Source organism: Chelon labrosus (genome assembly GCF_963514085.1).
Source record: "Chelon labrosus genome assembly, chromosome: 4".
In the NCBI taxonomy this organism is placed as follows: Eukaryota; Metazoa; Chordata; class Actinopteri; order Mugiliformes; family Mugilidae; genus Chelon; species Chelon labrosus.
In genome coordinates, this window is record NC_140340.1 from 16,935,622 (window position 1) to 16,952,159 (window position 16,538).

Consider the following 16,538-nt stretch of genomic DNA (forward strand, 5'->3'; position numbering starts at 1 on the left):
AAGTTAAGTTCTAATTTTACAAGGCTAAATTAGAGTCCACCTGTTAAAAAGTGTTTCTGACCAACGTTATGAGACTCAGGTGTCGTTCAGTGCCGCGCTTTGTTTGAAAAAAACAAAACAAAATGAGGAATTTGTCACAGTCTGGTCTTCACAAACACATTTTTGGCACGTGCAAAGGAGCTTTCTGAGGACCACAGACTGAGTTGCTCATCAGGCTGGAGAAGGTTACAAAACCATCTGTAGAGAATCAACTGTAAGACAGATTGTGAAGAAATGGAGGAGATTTAAGACGACTGTTACCCTCCACAGGTGTGGCCGACCAACAAAGATCAATCCAAAAGCAAGACGCATAACAGTCTGAGAGGTCACAAAGGAATCCAGGGTAACATCCAAGCAACTAAAGGCCTCTCTCACATTGACTAATGTTAATGTTCATGAATACACCATCAGGAGAACACTGAACAACCATGGTGCGCATGACAGAGTGATATGGACAAAGCCACTGCTCTCCTAAAGAACATTTCTGTCTATGTGCAGTTGTCTAAAGATCATGTGGACAAGCCAGAAGACTACTGGGAAAACGTTTTGTGGACAGTATAATTATTTGGTTTAAACCAGAGGCTCGTGTTTGGAGATTAAACAACACTGCATTCCAACATCAGATCCTCATCCCATCCGTGAAACATGGGGGTGGTAATGTCCTTGTTTGGGCCTGTTTTGCTCAGTCTGGGCAAGGGCATTTTCCCATCACTGATGGACCAAGAAATTCTAAAAGAAAATGTCAGGACATCTGTTCATGAGCTGTATACTGAAACCCAAACTCCTGAACCAAAGAAGCTACCTGGATGAGTTGTGACACATCTTTTTAATTTTAAGCCATCAAAAGCCGAAAAGGAAGCTGAATTACCCATAAAATACATCTTGAAAAAATCTTGAATTAGACCATTTGAATTTAGTATTAGGGCAAAGTCTAAAGAAATCTGCCCTTGTCTCTAAACATACACAGTTAGAAAGAACAGTTAAGGTTTAAGGTGTTTATTTAGCTCTATTCCTCAAGTTGGAAAAACCCTAAATTGCTCCAAGACTTTATGGCCGAGTCTTTCACCAGTTTAAAACGCATACACAGGTTGTGTGGTGTTTATACATTTATTAATGCATTTATTTAGGTGAATAAAATATGTCTCTACATAAAACAAAGCACATTAATACAATATTATAATTGCACTTTATATACACAGTGAAAAATAAACATATGCATGTCCTACATATATATATCTAAATATATATAGATATATATACAAGTTATTAAACAAGGAGAAGCATTAAGTTATCATTGTTCTTCTACATTCTACATATATATACGTTATGATTCGAAGACAGCTGCCTCGGAACAACATTCAATTTGTACATAACAACTGGTATTTTGGTCAGTCATTAACAGTCACAAGTAATAGTCTTAAATAAGTTTGAGGTATTTATGTCACTATTACATGTATAATAATTTCTCTATTTACAGAGCAGCAATGCAGGGAGTCATTGGACCATCGGGACCATAGCAACAGAGGTATCATCTTTCTGTCTCTACGTCCAGAAGAGCGGAATAGGGAGCCTGAGAGGGGGAGAGACAGAAGAAATGATTAATCATGCTGAATGTAAAGTAGTCCTCACTTTGGCAGTGAGTGAGAAAGAAAAACTCAGGTTGGAGTTGGAGGGGCTCAGACAGGCAAATATAAGAGGTTTTTATTACCAAGCTGTGGATGAATCAATTTGAGTGCTTTACACGGCAAGTGAATTGTGAAAACTGTATGAGTCAAAGATATAATTGAATTATGATATTTATGGTGTTTGTCTCTAAGAATTTGCACCATCCAGGGCAATGCCTCAAATATGAAGGGAGCACTGTTGCTATTACAAACCCCTGCGGTAGTAAAACCTCATTATATCACATTTAAAACACCAGTCCTGAATCCATGCATTCATACCTAAATGTACTTAGAATAATGAAAATAAAACCACTTAATGCCTTGTGCACACATGAGGCGATTTGGCCATTGGCCGATGCTGGGCACCTGACACCTGGTCGTTAATGGATGTCCCAGGTTCTGGTTGCCTAGGCAGCCCTAATGTGTATTTCCCACACCAAACGTTAACTGGTCACTGTTTAGAAGCTTAACGTCAACTGTGCAGATGTGTCAGTGCTAATCTCTCATCTAGAGAGTAATGACTGTTCTTCTTACCTCATCTCCTGATGAAGGCGACCGGCAGTTCCCTATTGGGGACCAAAAGTCCTGAATGGATCACGTCGAGCGGCTCATTGTCGGTTGCTATGATCTCGAAGTCTCTGACCACCTGTAAGAAACACAGTCGTTGATTTGATTTGCCCCACAAAGTGTTGTCTCGGTTTGAGCTTACAGTACATTGGTTCAGTGTGACAGACAATTATCTTACCCAGCACATGGCCAGCTGCAGCTGCAGCTCTGCCAGCCGCCGGCCGATGCACATCCTCTTTCCAATACCAAAGGGAACGTGGGCAAAAGGGTTGATGGTGCTGCTCTCTCGCAGCCACCGCTCGGGTTTGAACTGCTTGCTGTCATCAAAGTACTCCTCATTGGAGCCCAGTGCATGGCTGTTAATCATTAACACTGTCTGTAAATGGAGAGAAATAACAATTAGTTTTTGCTTTTAGTTGCAGAATTGCTTCTATTTTACAGATAAATGAAATACATAATACTGTAGATTATAAATCCCAATAAAGATCCTCCTTCTAAATTACACATTGCTCCATTCAGTCTTTGTACAGTACGTGAGCTGTTTTTTCTAACATGCTACGTTCAGGCACAAGTCAAATGTAAATTAATACAAGAATGTAATCTGCTCCTGTCAGGTGTATTGGAACTATGAAATAAGCCACTTACTCCTTTGGGAATGGCATAATCTCCCAACACAGTGTCTTTGTCCAGGGTCCTGCTGGTGAATGGGACTGATGGTGATAACCTGTAAGAATGAGAAAAAAAAATACATGCTTGAGAATATGGCCTCACTGAAGCTTCAGTGTAGCCTAACGCACACACACATGTGTCTAAGCTGTTTAAAAGGAGCAAAACATGCTCTGGTGCAAGATGAGGTGAGATATAATCTCCAGTCACAGGTCATGTACATTCCCTGGGTGATGTGGTTATGACGCTGGCCTTTAGTAACATTTCTGGCAACTTGTGACTGCACGAGAAGATGGGAGAAAGTAGGCCATATAAGGGAACGGAAACTGTATGAACGTGACCGTGTTTGATTTTAAGCTGGGACCACTGGTCATGCCACTGCTTTGCATGAAGCTTGTTGTTGAGGCAGTCATGTGTGTGAGTTTTCCTTCTTAATCTCCGTGGCACTGGATGAGATCATGGTGCAGCCAGAGAGTCTGACTCGAAGTGAATGACTGTTTAAATCAGATTTCATCACAGATGTTATGTCATCATTATGTATGTTTATATAGTGTTCCTGTGTATTCTGAATCGTAAGTTTATGAGGTTTCTTGCAAATGAATATTGTCTTATCTCTGACCAATGTTTAATTAGGGTGTTCTTTCGGGAAATTATTAACTATAGAGTCTGCAGTGTTTTCCTTTTAGGCAGTAAACAGGCTTTATCAATAAGGCTGGGCGGCTTGTGTGGCGCCTGTTAATGACTTGAGTCCTTTTTGTCCAATCAGATCATGTGGACTAGGGCAGGAGGACAGTTTTAGTCAGGCTTTAGTATGAAGGCTGGAAACTAGACCCATCATGTTGCTGTCCTACTGTACCTCATTGACTCTTTGAGGCAGGCCTTCAGGTAGGGCATGCTCTTGATGTGCTCTCCACACGGGTCCTGGCCAGGAGGCACCACCTCTCTGATCTCCTGCAGCAGCTTCCTCTGGGCTCCGGGGTTACGTGACAGGTTGAAAATAAACCACAGCATGCTGTTGGCGGTCTGAGAAACGTAAAAACACAGCGAGAGAGAAAGAGAGAAAAAAAGAAGGAAGGAGGAGAGAGGAGATGTCACTTATTGAGGCAGCTACTCTGAGTGCATTCCTCTGTGGGGTCCTGAAAGGAGCTGAAGAATGTTTGGGCTTCCTCAAAGGCTCCTCAGTTACACCCACACCACATCCATTTTCCGCTTTTGAAGCACTGTAACTGCAGCACCTGTTTATTTTAGAGGTTGACTGCACCCCCCGCCCCCCATTCCCCACTTGCAGGAAAATAGGCGAAAGGTAAAACATTTAAAAGGTGATCACAGCTACTGTATGTGGCGGTGTGCTGCAGCCATAAGATGATTACATTTTTCTCTAAGAGAATAAAGTACAGATAAACAAAAAACTGCAATTGGAGGAAATACAATTAAAGACTCAAGTATTTTGGAAGCACATTTGCTTTCCTATATTAAGAATCTTGGTCCGGCTCCTATACTGCATCTGTATGAAGCTATAGCCGGCAGCCGTTAGCTGGGCTTAGCATAAGAAGTAGGAAATAGGTCGCCCTTTCATTTAAAGTTTCATTTAAAATTATTATAAGACTTTTCATGCTAGACTAAGCTGAGCGAAGGCATCAATCTCGTAACCTAAGTCTCCTGTGAATGAAATGTTGTTCAAAGTGTTACTCACTGTCTCAACTCCTCCGATCTGCAGTTCGGTGATGGCTGCGTACAGCTCCTTCTTTGAAAGACAGCTGTGGTGTAAGATGTCGCCGATCAAATCGTCGGGAGCTCTGACGGCGTTCCTCTTCAGCTTCTTGTCGATGTAGACTTTGGCTGCGTAAAGATGAAGCCGTTAAGATACATACTGATTTACACAGGGCTATGTAAAGGTAGCAGACAAAACATGTAAAGCTATTAAATGGTTTTGACATTCACCTTAATAAGTTCTGTGCCACTCTTTCTACCTTCTTTAGTGTGATTAGCAACTAATAGGTCCTCTTAGTCGCAGTAGTTAAGGTTTTCTTGGAAACATAAACTGGATTAATTCTTGATAGAAAAATACTACTGATTGTATCACTGATTGTGTTCTATGCTCACCGTACCTTCAACTTTAGACTAGGTACACATAGATAGACTTGTATAACAATGACCCAGCTAAATGTATAACCTGTGCATAATCCTTTTATTAATATCTTTATGATGCTTTATGTAACATCTCTATGGTTGGATTTCTCATCTGTTCTTGTGCCTTCACAAGGTCATTGCACTGAGGATGTTGCGAGCAACTTGTGATAAGGGACTGATAGTACTCACATTACCAAGGAAACCACATAACAAGATTATCTGTATAAAAGCTGTGTGTGTAAGGGAGAGAGCCAGAGGAGCTTCTCTCCAGAGAGAACCTGTATTTAGACTCTCTGTGAATCACTGATTAAAGAAACCTTTTTGACTTTTGACCAGAGCCTCTTAAAGTTCTTTCTCCATCAATTCTCAGATGCAATTGCACCAAGGGCAAAGGTCATTTGGTCTTTGTTTAGGTCTCGTGCTGCTTTGAAATCTCACTTCTCAAAGGTTGGTTGTCGGACCATTTGTAAAGCTAGAAATAAGTGGATTAATTGATTATCTGATTTACACCATGCATTTACACCAGACTTTCCTAGATTTATTGTACTGTTTTCTTGTAATATATCTACAGTTGTCAGTGAGGTAGAGTGTGGTGATCTGAAATGTTGACAGTTTTGAAGAAAAACCCACCACACACTTAATGTGTGAAGTGTAATTTCCACTTTTAAATATCTTTCATAGTCTGGTGTGTTGTTGTTACATTGAATGATATCCATATTATCTGATCAGACACTGCCTCTCTATTTCTGTACTGCAGGATTGTTTAATCTTTGACTGTTATAGGGGATGAGGATCTGAATCCCATGACCACATCACACACACCAGTAAACACACTACACGTTCCTTTGTCTTGTGAAATTTGCCACTGAATTTCGGGGAAGCGTGTGTTCGTGTACGCCTGTGAGAGGCTGTAAGCAGCATCTTTGTCCCTCTGCCCCTCCACCTCCTGCTACTTCAAATATTTGGCATATTTCTCTCTCTTGGGTCATGCGGTTTACCACAACTCTGGCTACCATTTACCCGGAGTGCCAAGTACACAAACCACTGAGGCACCCGGTTCAGTTCTCATTCCGCCCTCCCCCCGTGCCTGAACTGAACTCAAACTGGTCTGTACGTCACAGGGGGAGCAAAGATCAACTGTACCTGAGCTTTGAGAGTAATCAGTGCAGGGAGAAGGGTTGTGTGAGTGTAATTTTGAAGTGTGGCATATACTTGGGTTTTGTACCTGTGCTGAAAATGCGGTCCCATGCTGTGGTGTGGTCCTGCCATGTTTTGGTGTTGAGGCTCTTGTGGAGCTCCACAGGTGTGACCATCATCATACCAAACGTGCTCATCATCTGCAGGGCCACAGAAAGAACAAAAGAATAGAGAAAATGATTAGGAGTTAGACGTAATCACCTCCTGAAAGCCTGATTGAATTATTTAAAGATTCTTGCATCCACTGCCCCAGGAGACCTTTGTGAGCCTCCACTTGTCATCTCTTGACTGTGGACGATATTGGTTTGCACCAGTAAATCCCAGTTAGCGTCAGTCAGGCACTGAACTGCTGCAGTTCAGCTGACCGAGAACATGAGCTGAACCTGATGAACTGTGATGTTTCTACAGGCTCGGGGAGAGGATCGTCACAGGTGGCCGCAAGTGTCCTCGCTCGCAGTTCACACTGTTCTTAAGAGAGAAATAGTGACGAGCGTACTCACTGTTTTCACAGCTGTGATGAAGTTCATGGCTTCCTCGTTGACTTTCTCCTGCAGCAGACCGAACCGCTTGTCGTAAAGGACGAGGCAAATGGCTGAGTGACAAGAAGAAAGAGCAAAGATTGAGACTCAACACAACTTAACGACGGCAATCCTATATTTACACTTTTTATACTGTAATGAAATGAGACAAAAACAGAAGCATCATTACGGAACATGAAAGCCAGATGTAATCTTCAACAAATCTTTAAATTGACAGACATCCACAAAAACTATTTTTACGAGGTAATCGATTAGTAATTTTCTTTCAAAATGCCAGATGTTCATTTGCTTTATTTGCTCTTATTTGTCTTTTTTAATAAATTCATCATCTGTTATTTAGGGACAACTGGTCAGTCAAATCACTACATGTAAACTTAACATGCTGTTGTGATTTGCAGTTGTTATAGATTTTATACACCAAACAATTAATCAAGAAAACGATTACTAAGTCAGTCTGCAATGAATCTGATTCTTGGTTTGTAGCTTTAAAGAATACGTGAACAGAAAACAGCTTAACTTACTCTCAAACGACCATTTATTCAGTTCGAAGTACAAGTCTTCAATCTTCCCACTGACGTTAATTTTCCCAATTCTGCCCACGAAGTCCACCAACACCTGTTTTCACAAGCAGAAAGTCTCAGTCTCTGATCACCAGTGGCTCCAACATGAAGTATAACTCAATTCATGTTTCAGGTCGGAATCGTACCTCATTTATTTTGCCATCAAGTTTCACCACTTCTGTCGGTTTCATGAGCTTCTGCTGAAACGCGCTTCTCACTCTCTGCCAGTCCTTTCCCTCCCTGCAAACCAACAGTTTGGATTTCCCCATTCAGTGCGCTTTAATTACAAAACATCTGCGCCTCTGCTTGCGCGTAAAAAATGCGTCCCGGTGAGTTATAAACGAGGAGTCGACAGCTTACTTACAGTATGAGGAGTCCGTACGCCTCGTCCCTCAGGTCCCTGTATGCTTTCCAGGGTTTGATCTCCAGTCTCTGAGGGTAATTTCCCTCCTTTCTGTAGAGTGCCTCCAACAAGCAAGGTGCGCCGATGTGCACAGACTCAAAAGAGCCCAGCTTCAAACGGAAAATCTTTCCGAATTTCTTGTGATAGTCAACCTGAAAAAGATGTCAGTTCGGATTAATTTTAAGAGAAAGCTGATTTAAATGAAAACGTATCACATATGTTGTTGTTCGTTACTTTAACTAAACTATACGACGTATTCAGCACATTTTGAGAACAAGTTTAAAATAGTACTTTACCAGCGCCTCGTGTTGTCTTGTCAGTCCTCCTTTACGCAGGAGTTCAACCAGACTGCCGACCAGAGGCCAATTGGTGGGTCCCGGGATCGCGTCCAAGCTGTGCGCTCTGGAGGCAGCGTGAGGGCAAGGCACAGCCTCCAGAGCATCCTTCTCCTCCAGGACGCACACTGAGGATGTTGGCTTGAAGTGCTGCAGCCCCACAGTCTTCTTCTTCAGCAGCTCAACGATCTGAGGAACTTTTTGGATTTGCGCCCTCATTCTGAATTTTTTATTTTTTTTTTAAAATCTAATCTTCAGTAGCAGTTCTTCTTTATTCGGTTATCTTCGGGGATTCTCGTTTCTTGGAAGTGTCACACCTTACCGCAATATATATACCCTGAGAGTGTTTATTCCTGCCGCGCACCGAACCAATCAGGGACCGGTCCTGCATGGTGTGGCTGTCGAGCCCACCATTCATTTATGGATCCACGTTGAGAGGATCGTATGACCCCAGATAGACCGAGGAAGTGCCCTTGCCCCCCCCCCCCCCCCCCGCTTTATAAATAAACACACAGGCCATTGCGGAGGTGACGCGGTTCGCTTCAACCGTGTTTCACAGCGACCCGCGATTGGAAGAACCGAATCTCTGGCAAAGCAAATACTACTGCCACACTTCTGCACCGGGCAAATATTTGACTGATTGCAGCCTGCTTGTTTGCTCCGTTTGTGTTTTGGAGTGTGTGTTTTTTGCGGCTGGACGAAGTTTTTTTGTTTGTTTGTCTGTTTGTTTTTTGACATTTTATTTTATTGGCACATTATTGTGGACATTTTAAGTAGGCTACTTCACTGCAAACGCCCATATGCCCACATCATTGTGTGGCTTCAAATTTGGACTTCCCCAGATCCTCTTGTGTTTGTATAAGTGTCAAACAGTGACATTAGGAATCTGTTGATGATTCTGTGGTGAAATCACCTGCAAATCTCTCCCATGCACACATACACATTTGTCCTTCTGTCTCTGGTGAGGACCCTACCATCATAACTAAATGCCTGACCACAACCTAAACCCCAACCTAAGCTGGATTTTCATCCAAACCGAATCCAAAACTGCAGACAGCTCTTTGCAAGACCACACTGGCCACGGTGTCCTCACTTTTCGAGGTCGACAATTGATAGTGGTCCCCACAACAACACACATACAAATACACTTAAACACACACAGCGCCCTCAGAGCTGGCATGACTCAAATAACATGTCCAGGGCCCCGTGCTGTTACCCCGTTAAAGTGCTCGTTCACAGACTCTCAGGTGGCATGTGAACAGCCTTGAACTCCATCTGATGTTTGCAGCGTATTGGGTGAGTGAGCAAAAGTCTCTCCAGGTGTAGCACACACACATCAATCGCCCAACACCCCCTCCTAACCACAAGAAAAAAAAGAAAAAAGAAAAAAACACCACCCACGCACCTACAAATGCACACAGTGTTCGTTTGCTCTCAGATTCAGAACACACAGGTTAGCGTCAACTGATATCTGGTAGCTTTGGCATACGATATTTTATGCCAGTTTTATATTTTATTGGTTCCTGTCTTTATATTAAACATCCACATCTTTAGATCACGTCACACTTTTTGTTTTTGTTATTACACTGATTAAACTCAAAATGACTGCTTTTACTTCTATCTAAAGCAGTAAGTTGATTAAAAGTCAGTGACTTTTTAATTAATTGATAACTTCATGTTTTTTTAAATTTTTTTTTTAGGCAGACATTTCTAATTCCTCTGGTCCCACACAGTAAAAAGACACATTTACATTTAATATTATCTAAAGTGGCTGACTGGGCCTTTCTGTGTGGAGTTTGCATGTTCTCCCTGTATACTCCAGCTTCCTCCCACCATCCAAAGACATGCTTGTTAGGTTAATTGGTGATTCTAAATTGGCCGTAGGTGTGAGTGTGAGTGTGAATGGTTGTCTGTCTCTCTGTGTTAGCCCTGCGATAGACTGCCGACCTGTCCAGGGTGTACCCCGCCTCTGGCCTAAGGACAGCTGGGATAGGCTCCAGCACCCCCCGTGACCCTTCACAGGACAAGCGGTTACAGAAGATGAATGAATGAATTATCTAAAGTGCATCATATTTTTTCATGAATTTTACATTTTGGAGAAAGCATTTGGTTAAGCATTTCTGACTGTTATTTCATTTTCTGCCATCAATTTACAATAAAGTGTTTACTTTTATTGATATAAATGATTATTAAACCATTCCTGTAAAGAGAGTGACAAAGCAGCAGCATTTTAAAAGTGAATCACGTCCATAATCTAATCTGAAAAGATCTGTTCAACCTTATTGCCTATATTACTCAAACTGCTCGAAACATCTGGCTGTTGAGCAAGGCCTTACTCCAGGACTTCAACCTTGCCGTGTCCTGATCTGTACTGGCATAGTGAACACTGGCAGTGTCACAGACAAGCTGGCATTGCGCCGGTCCAAGTCATAGAGAAAACAAGTGTTCTTGTGCTGTCCTCAAAGGGCAAACAGAACATACGCAACACCCTCATTTTTGACCTTGTGCAGAAAACCGATGGTATTACCGCAATCAATCTGTTATGGAGGATGAGCATTTGTGCCACTGATGATTTTTTTCTCTGGTGTGAGTACAAGAATATAACACACAAAAACAAATCCATCATCAGTTCCATGAAATGCCCCCCTGTCCCTTATGCCCTCTGTTGCAGAAATCTATGTGCAGAAAGAAGAGAATTCAAAAAAGTAAATAGTTAATCAAAAATGAAATTAAAAAAATGGTCTGACACAAGTGAAGAAGGAAAGCTCTGAGTTTTCTTGTACTGTCAAATGTACTCTTCTCTTTGGTGCTGCCACTGAACTGAAGCCTCTTGCACTGACTGAATACCTCCTAGTGCTAATCCAGATTTTTTAACCCTCTGACCACTCAGGCTTTGTCTTTTAGATATCACTTTGATTACAGTTTGTGTCTCACAGTTGGATCAGCGAGGCCATTGAAGTCTGGACATCGGCAGCCAGAGAGATAAGTGATGAACTGAGATTGGGGGCAGCTGACCCTCTAAGGCAGCAGCAGAGTCATTAGCACACAGGGCAGGCAAACCTGATGACTCAATGTTTCTCATGTCCAAAATGACTGACAGGTCAGAGAGTTCATGATTGGGTTCAAAGTGGAGGCTACTACTTTATGCAGGGGCGTAGGCACAGTGTCCAAGATGGAGCCAGCAGCACTGGAAAAATAAGTGGAGGAGATTATCTGGGATCCGTCGCAGAGATGGAAATGCTTTGTACAGTCACATCAACATGAGTGGTCACGTAACAGTGCTGACCTAGAATGTGAGGTGCCCCTTTCCACGAAGCCCGCCCTTACACTAAGATCGAAAATATTTACAACAGAGCAGCCATGAAGTAATGCAAGGAGCACCCCACCAACACGTCCTCCACCCTCCAGCTACATGTTTTGCCCCACATCACACTGTCTCACTGTGCGGCAGTGAAACTTTCACAGAGACGTTTCTAAGTAGTGTAACAAAAGATTTCCACTCTCATTAAAATTAATAACGCTATCTGTCATTCAGCCATTCCCATCACTTTTTTTTTTCAGTGCATCCTGATTCATTGTACGTTTTGTGTGGCTTTGATTCTGCATTAAAATTCCTGACGATCAGAGATTTTGTGACGCTGTCAAACTTTCTTTGTTTTAGTTTATCACAATGCACTGAGCAATAGATTATTGGCTTTGGCCAGAAACTAGGTCATTCCTATTGATAGAGATGATGGGGAAGGGTTGGAGTTGTAAGGAAGGAGATCTCCGTGAACTTGCTGACCTCCTGCTAGACACTGTGGCTGCTGTTGCCTCCTGGCTGCAGAGGGAAAGGCAGAATCTGGGTCAGGATTCCCTGGACAGAGTAGGACCCACTTTCCTCCTCTCTGACAGTAACAAGCTGAAGGACTGGAAAGTGTTGGAGTGGAAGTGAGGCCACCACTGAGGCTTGTTCTTCAAATGTGGATGGGCAACAGCATAGCCATATGTGCGGTCAGAAATCTGTTACAATTAAATGGTTCCTGGCAAAAGCTCACCGGAAAAGCTGTGTGTGATTTTACTACTGTAATGTTCATTTTGAGGAGAAGTAGTGGCAGCAGGGGTGACTGAGGTGAACTGCTGCAAGTGATCCGGAGATGCAGAGGTCATTGAGAGCATAGAGGTGACAAAGCTCCGTGAACTAAGTGAACAAGAATGTCGTGGGAAACTTATGGTAACACTTTCTGACTCAACTTATTATAAGGATAACATAAATGTCATCATATATTAATAAACGCCCTCATGGGACCATAGTAATGATATTTTTAATGGTAAATAGAAGCTGAAATCACCACCACATGTGTTTAACATACTTGTTCCTTATTTCTCAGAAGATTTTCAGGATTAAGATTCTCCCTACATAACATAAATGAACTGATGCATTGTTAAAGATGATTTAACCCATTTTAAAATACAGCATGCTTACTTGTTAACATGTATTTTACAGTGTGCTATTTTGGTGCTTTTATGTAATTCTGTTGCCCATATTTTACTTCCATGGTTGCTTCTTTGCAGAAAGAAATAGGTCCTCCTGTCAGTTTATTGCATCTAGTAATATAGAGTGTTTAATCTCCTTAGATTAATAAATGTATTGCTTTATTTAACAAAGGTAGCATTAGAAAACAATACTAAATGTTTATTTCACCATGAATACAGGACTAATGCTGCAAAAATATATGACGCTTTAAACAGGAAGTCATCTAGTCACCCGTCACGTGACAATAACAACATGGACGCCCCCAAGAAGACAAGTGAGGAGCCCAGTCAGTCATTGACTGACTAGCAGCGGTTCATCAAGTACGTGGAAAATACTTCACTAAAGATGAAACCCATTGTACCGTGACATACAGAATATGTAAGTCAGTCTTGAAATACAACAAATGTACTACTGCAATTCACACGCATCTGAAAAGGCATCCGTTAATGCTAACAGGGGAACAGTCCAAATCCTCTCAGCGACAGTCAATTAACGACCTCATCAAACTAGTGATGGGAAGTTCAGCTCTTTTGTGAGAGCCTGCTCTTTTGACACGGCAAACTTAGATTTCATTGTTGCAAAGTATTACTTTCACTGTGTTTTTATGAGTGACGTCATCGACTAGTCGACGTGACTCGACTTTCACCACATATTAGTCGACTTTACCAAATCCTAAGTAATTCAACCCATACGCTGCTGTTGCATGACATTGTTCTGTACCTTGTGTAAATCTGCTTGTTATTTCTGGGAGGCGACGTGTAAAGGTGATGTCAGTAAATATTGTGTACCATCATGTCCTACCTTGTGAATTCCTGCTTCTGATCAGATCAGCTTCATTTGCCATGTATATATGCGCAGACATACAAGGAATTTGTACTCTGTATTTAATCCAATACATGTGAGCAGTGGGCAGCCATGGGTGGTTTTTAAGTGTTTTGCTCAAGGCACCTAAGCCATGGACATAGATGGGATTGCACCAGTGAGCTCCCCCCTTGACCTAACCTTATACCAGTGACTCAGTGGATGACGAGAGACAGCCAGCTAACTCTGCAGCTTTAATTTTTCATTTGATAGCATTTACATTAAGAGATTACAACATGTTTTTCAGTGCTGTGTGAACTTAAGAAGGTAAATGGGTCGTGAACACACAGAGAGCAGCTTTAACTGTTATTGGCTGATTGTTTATTTCTATATTTGTTCTTCAAGCACCTTGAAAGAATATGTGACCAGAGGTAAAAGGGCAGTCAGTGCAATCTGAGACACATTTGAAGACACGGACTTATTGTATGCGTTAACCTACTTTGAGCGTACTTGCAGCCAATAGGTCAACAGGTATGATTGTCAGTAGCACCGAAAGGCTGCTTAGTAAAGGAGTGCAACCAGTGCAGTAGTATTTGACAAGGTCAATGATTATTATGAAGCGCTTTGTGTTTTGTTTATTACTAGAGATATCCAGCAAAGGTTCAAAAAAGGCAACTGGACTTGTAGAGTTTTTTGAGAAGACGTTTCACCACTCATCCGAGTAGCTTCTTCAGTACTCGGATGAGTGGTGAAACGTCTTCTCAAAAAACTCTACAAGTCCAGTTGCCTTTTATGAACCTTTGTTGGATATACCATGACCTGGATGACTGAGAACCTTCACAGACATATTACTAGAGATGTTTTCTGCTGGTATCCTCAACAACATGAGAAAGCGGTACATCTGAATTATTACAACAGGGTAACTGATCAATTTAAATGTGCTTTCTTGCTCTCTTCGTGCAGTGACAATAAAGTGATCAAAAATCAATATTACACTGAGATTACTCTGCAGTAGTTGTGTCGCCGTTGCTGGCATGACCCAATCAACACGGTAATTGCGTCCTTGGTACACTCTGGCCCACTTTGACCTCTCCACTGACCTGAGACTCCAAGGCAAATTTGTCAGAGTTTTGACCCCAAGATACAGTGTACCCCCATGGCCCCGTCAACTCATCGCCCTCCCTCTGTTATCTTATCATTATAAACAGAAGCTCTGGGCGGATGTCATCATGCACTGATGTTCTGTCAGCCTGCCTGCTGGTGGGCATTCAAAGGAGGCCGTGCATGGCAGAACACAGAGAGGTTTGCACAACAAAATTCACTCAAAGTCGAGTGTCCGATGGACAAACATGCTTTGAATTGCCTCATTTGAGCTTCATGGTGGTTAGCGACTGAAGACGCCATCCTTCAGCTGGCCCCTTATTGCAACAGAGCAGAACAATGAACTTAAACTCCTCAATTTGTTTGTTCTGTAGCTGAAGCTAAACCTCATCCTATTAGATAGAGTCACTGTAAAACACCATTACTGTTAAAGGGAGTCTAACTGTGTTGCTGTATGTTCATTAATTTCATTCAGTTTTCTAATAAAAAGTGGAAGCAGAAATCCGTATTGGTCTTACATGTTAGAATGTCAACTTCTAATAATCCGTTTTAGCTGAGGCTGATGTGAAAACCATCATACACTAATAAATGAGTATATTGGACAAATAAAATCTTTGATCCACAGATCCCCCAACCTGTGGGGAACATGAATGTCTAAACGCATATTTATGGCGATTCTTTCAACAGTTGTTAAATCACTCCCAACCACTAACATCATTAAAGCACTAGAGGATAACTCCCAACACCCAACACCCCACCTAACACCCAAGCTAGTAGAAGTCATCTTCTGGCAACTAGACAATCCCTTGACATTTTTTTTTTTTTTTTTTCGGCCAGTACGTCTGATACATTTTGAAATATTTTACTGGACATGTGGAAACTTTGACTTGTGCTAGAGGAAGTGTCAGGAGATTATTTCATTGTAGCTGATCCAGAAACCATTGAGACATCTCACAGAATATCCAAAATGTCAATCTCATGCTGAGGTTGGAGGAAAAATCTCGTCATCACCATACCCCAAAGGACTCATGGGAGCTCATTCCATCATTTCCTGAGATATTTCACTCTGAACCAAAATGATGGATGAACTGATCCGTGCTGCAGTCTCCAGAACAAAGCTGCAGTTGTTACTGAATAGAAGACCTGGCTTCAGATGCCAGGCGGAGAAGACGCTGGCCCTTTTTTTAATATACAAACTGCACTCATTATTCTAGCTCTACTGAATAATGTGATCCAGTCACGAATGCCAAGCTTTAAATACATGTGCAAACAAACCCAGGAAGCACTGAGGGTGCGTTTGAGGTCACATTCACAATGACATTCACAATGCATATTTACTTAACACAGACCACTTATGATCCAAATCACTCAAGATGAATTTTAATCCTAAGCATAAACCCAGGCCATATAAATCTGGCCAGAGATTGTTCAGGAGAACATTTGTACTCAGCTACAACACTCACATAGTGTATGACACACTCTACTCAATGAAACACATGTCTAATTTGTCCTTTTCAGAAACGAGGCATGCTACCACCGAATGCATCTGATAAAGATGCAATTATAATCAGGGAGCACTAATTAGCAACGCCTGTTTACTGAAGCAATTGTCCCATCAGCCATTCACATGGCAGCAGAGCAGTGCATCAAATCCGCAGAAGAGCTGCAGTTAGTGTGATCTCGGTGGCTTGATCTGTGCCACGATTGCTTGAGTGTTTCTAAAACTGGTAATTTTGTGGACCTTCACACACAGCAGCCTCTAGTCTTTATTCAGTATGGTGCTAAGAACATCCAGTGAACTGCAGGTCAGCACACTTGAAGCTAATAGAAAATCTACGATAACTCCTGTGATGTGTGTTTATGTCTGTGGTGGGCAGAAAAGCATCTCAGGATGGACACATCCGACCTAACAAGCTGTTCAGACCGCAAGAGCTGTGATTAACCCGCTTGGTAGTAGCCTGTTTCCGCTTTAGTATTTCCGGCTGCATCTCCATCTCCGCAATTTTATTTATTCATACAA

The 16,538-nt window shown here is 42.0% G+C and overlaps 1 protein-coding gene across 1 annotated transcript; it reads right to left on the reverse strand.

Moving 5' to 3' along the window:
* Positions 1-1,078: 1,078 nt before the first annotated feature.
* On the reverse strand, positions 1,079-8,510 carry cyp24a1 (cytochrome P450, family 24, subfamily A, polypeptide 1). The gene is made up of 12 exons (XM_084543809.1): positions 8,062-8,510; positions 7,727-7,917; positions 7,509-7,602; positions 7,324-7,417; positions 6,764-6,855; positions 6,292-6,403; positions 4,630-4,775; positions 3,793-3,959; positions 2,916-2,994; positions 2,449-2,646; positions 2,238-2,349; positions 1,079-1,609 (listed from the first exon to the last, which is right to left on the reverse strand). The coding sequence occupies exons 1-11, from the start codon at positions 8,317-8,319 to the stop codon at positions 2,239-2,241; spliced, it is 1,542 nt and encodes a 513-aa protein (XP_084399935.1). The 5' UTR covers positions 8,320-8,510; the 3' UTR covers positions 1,079-1,609; position 2,238.
* Positions 8,511-16,538: the final 8,028 nt, after the last annotated feature.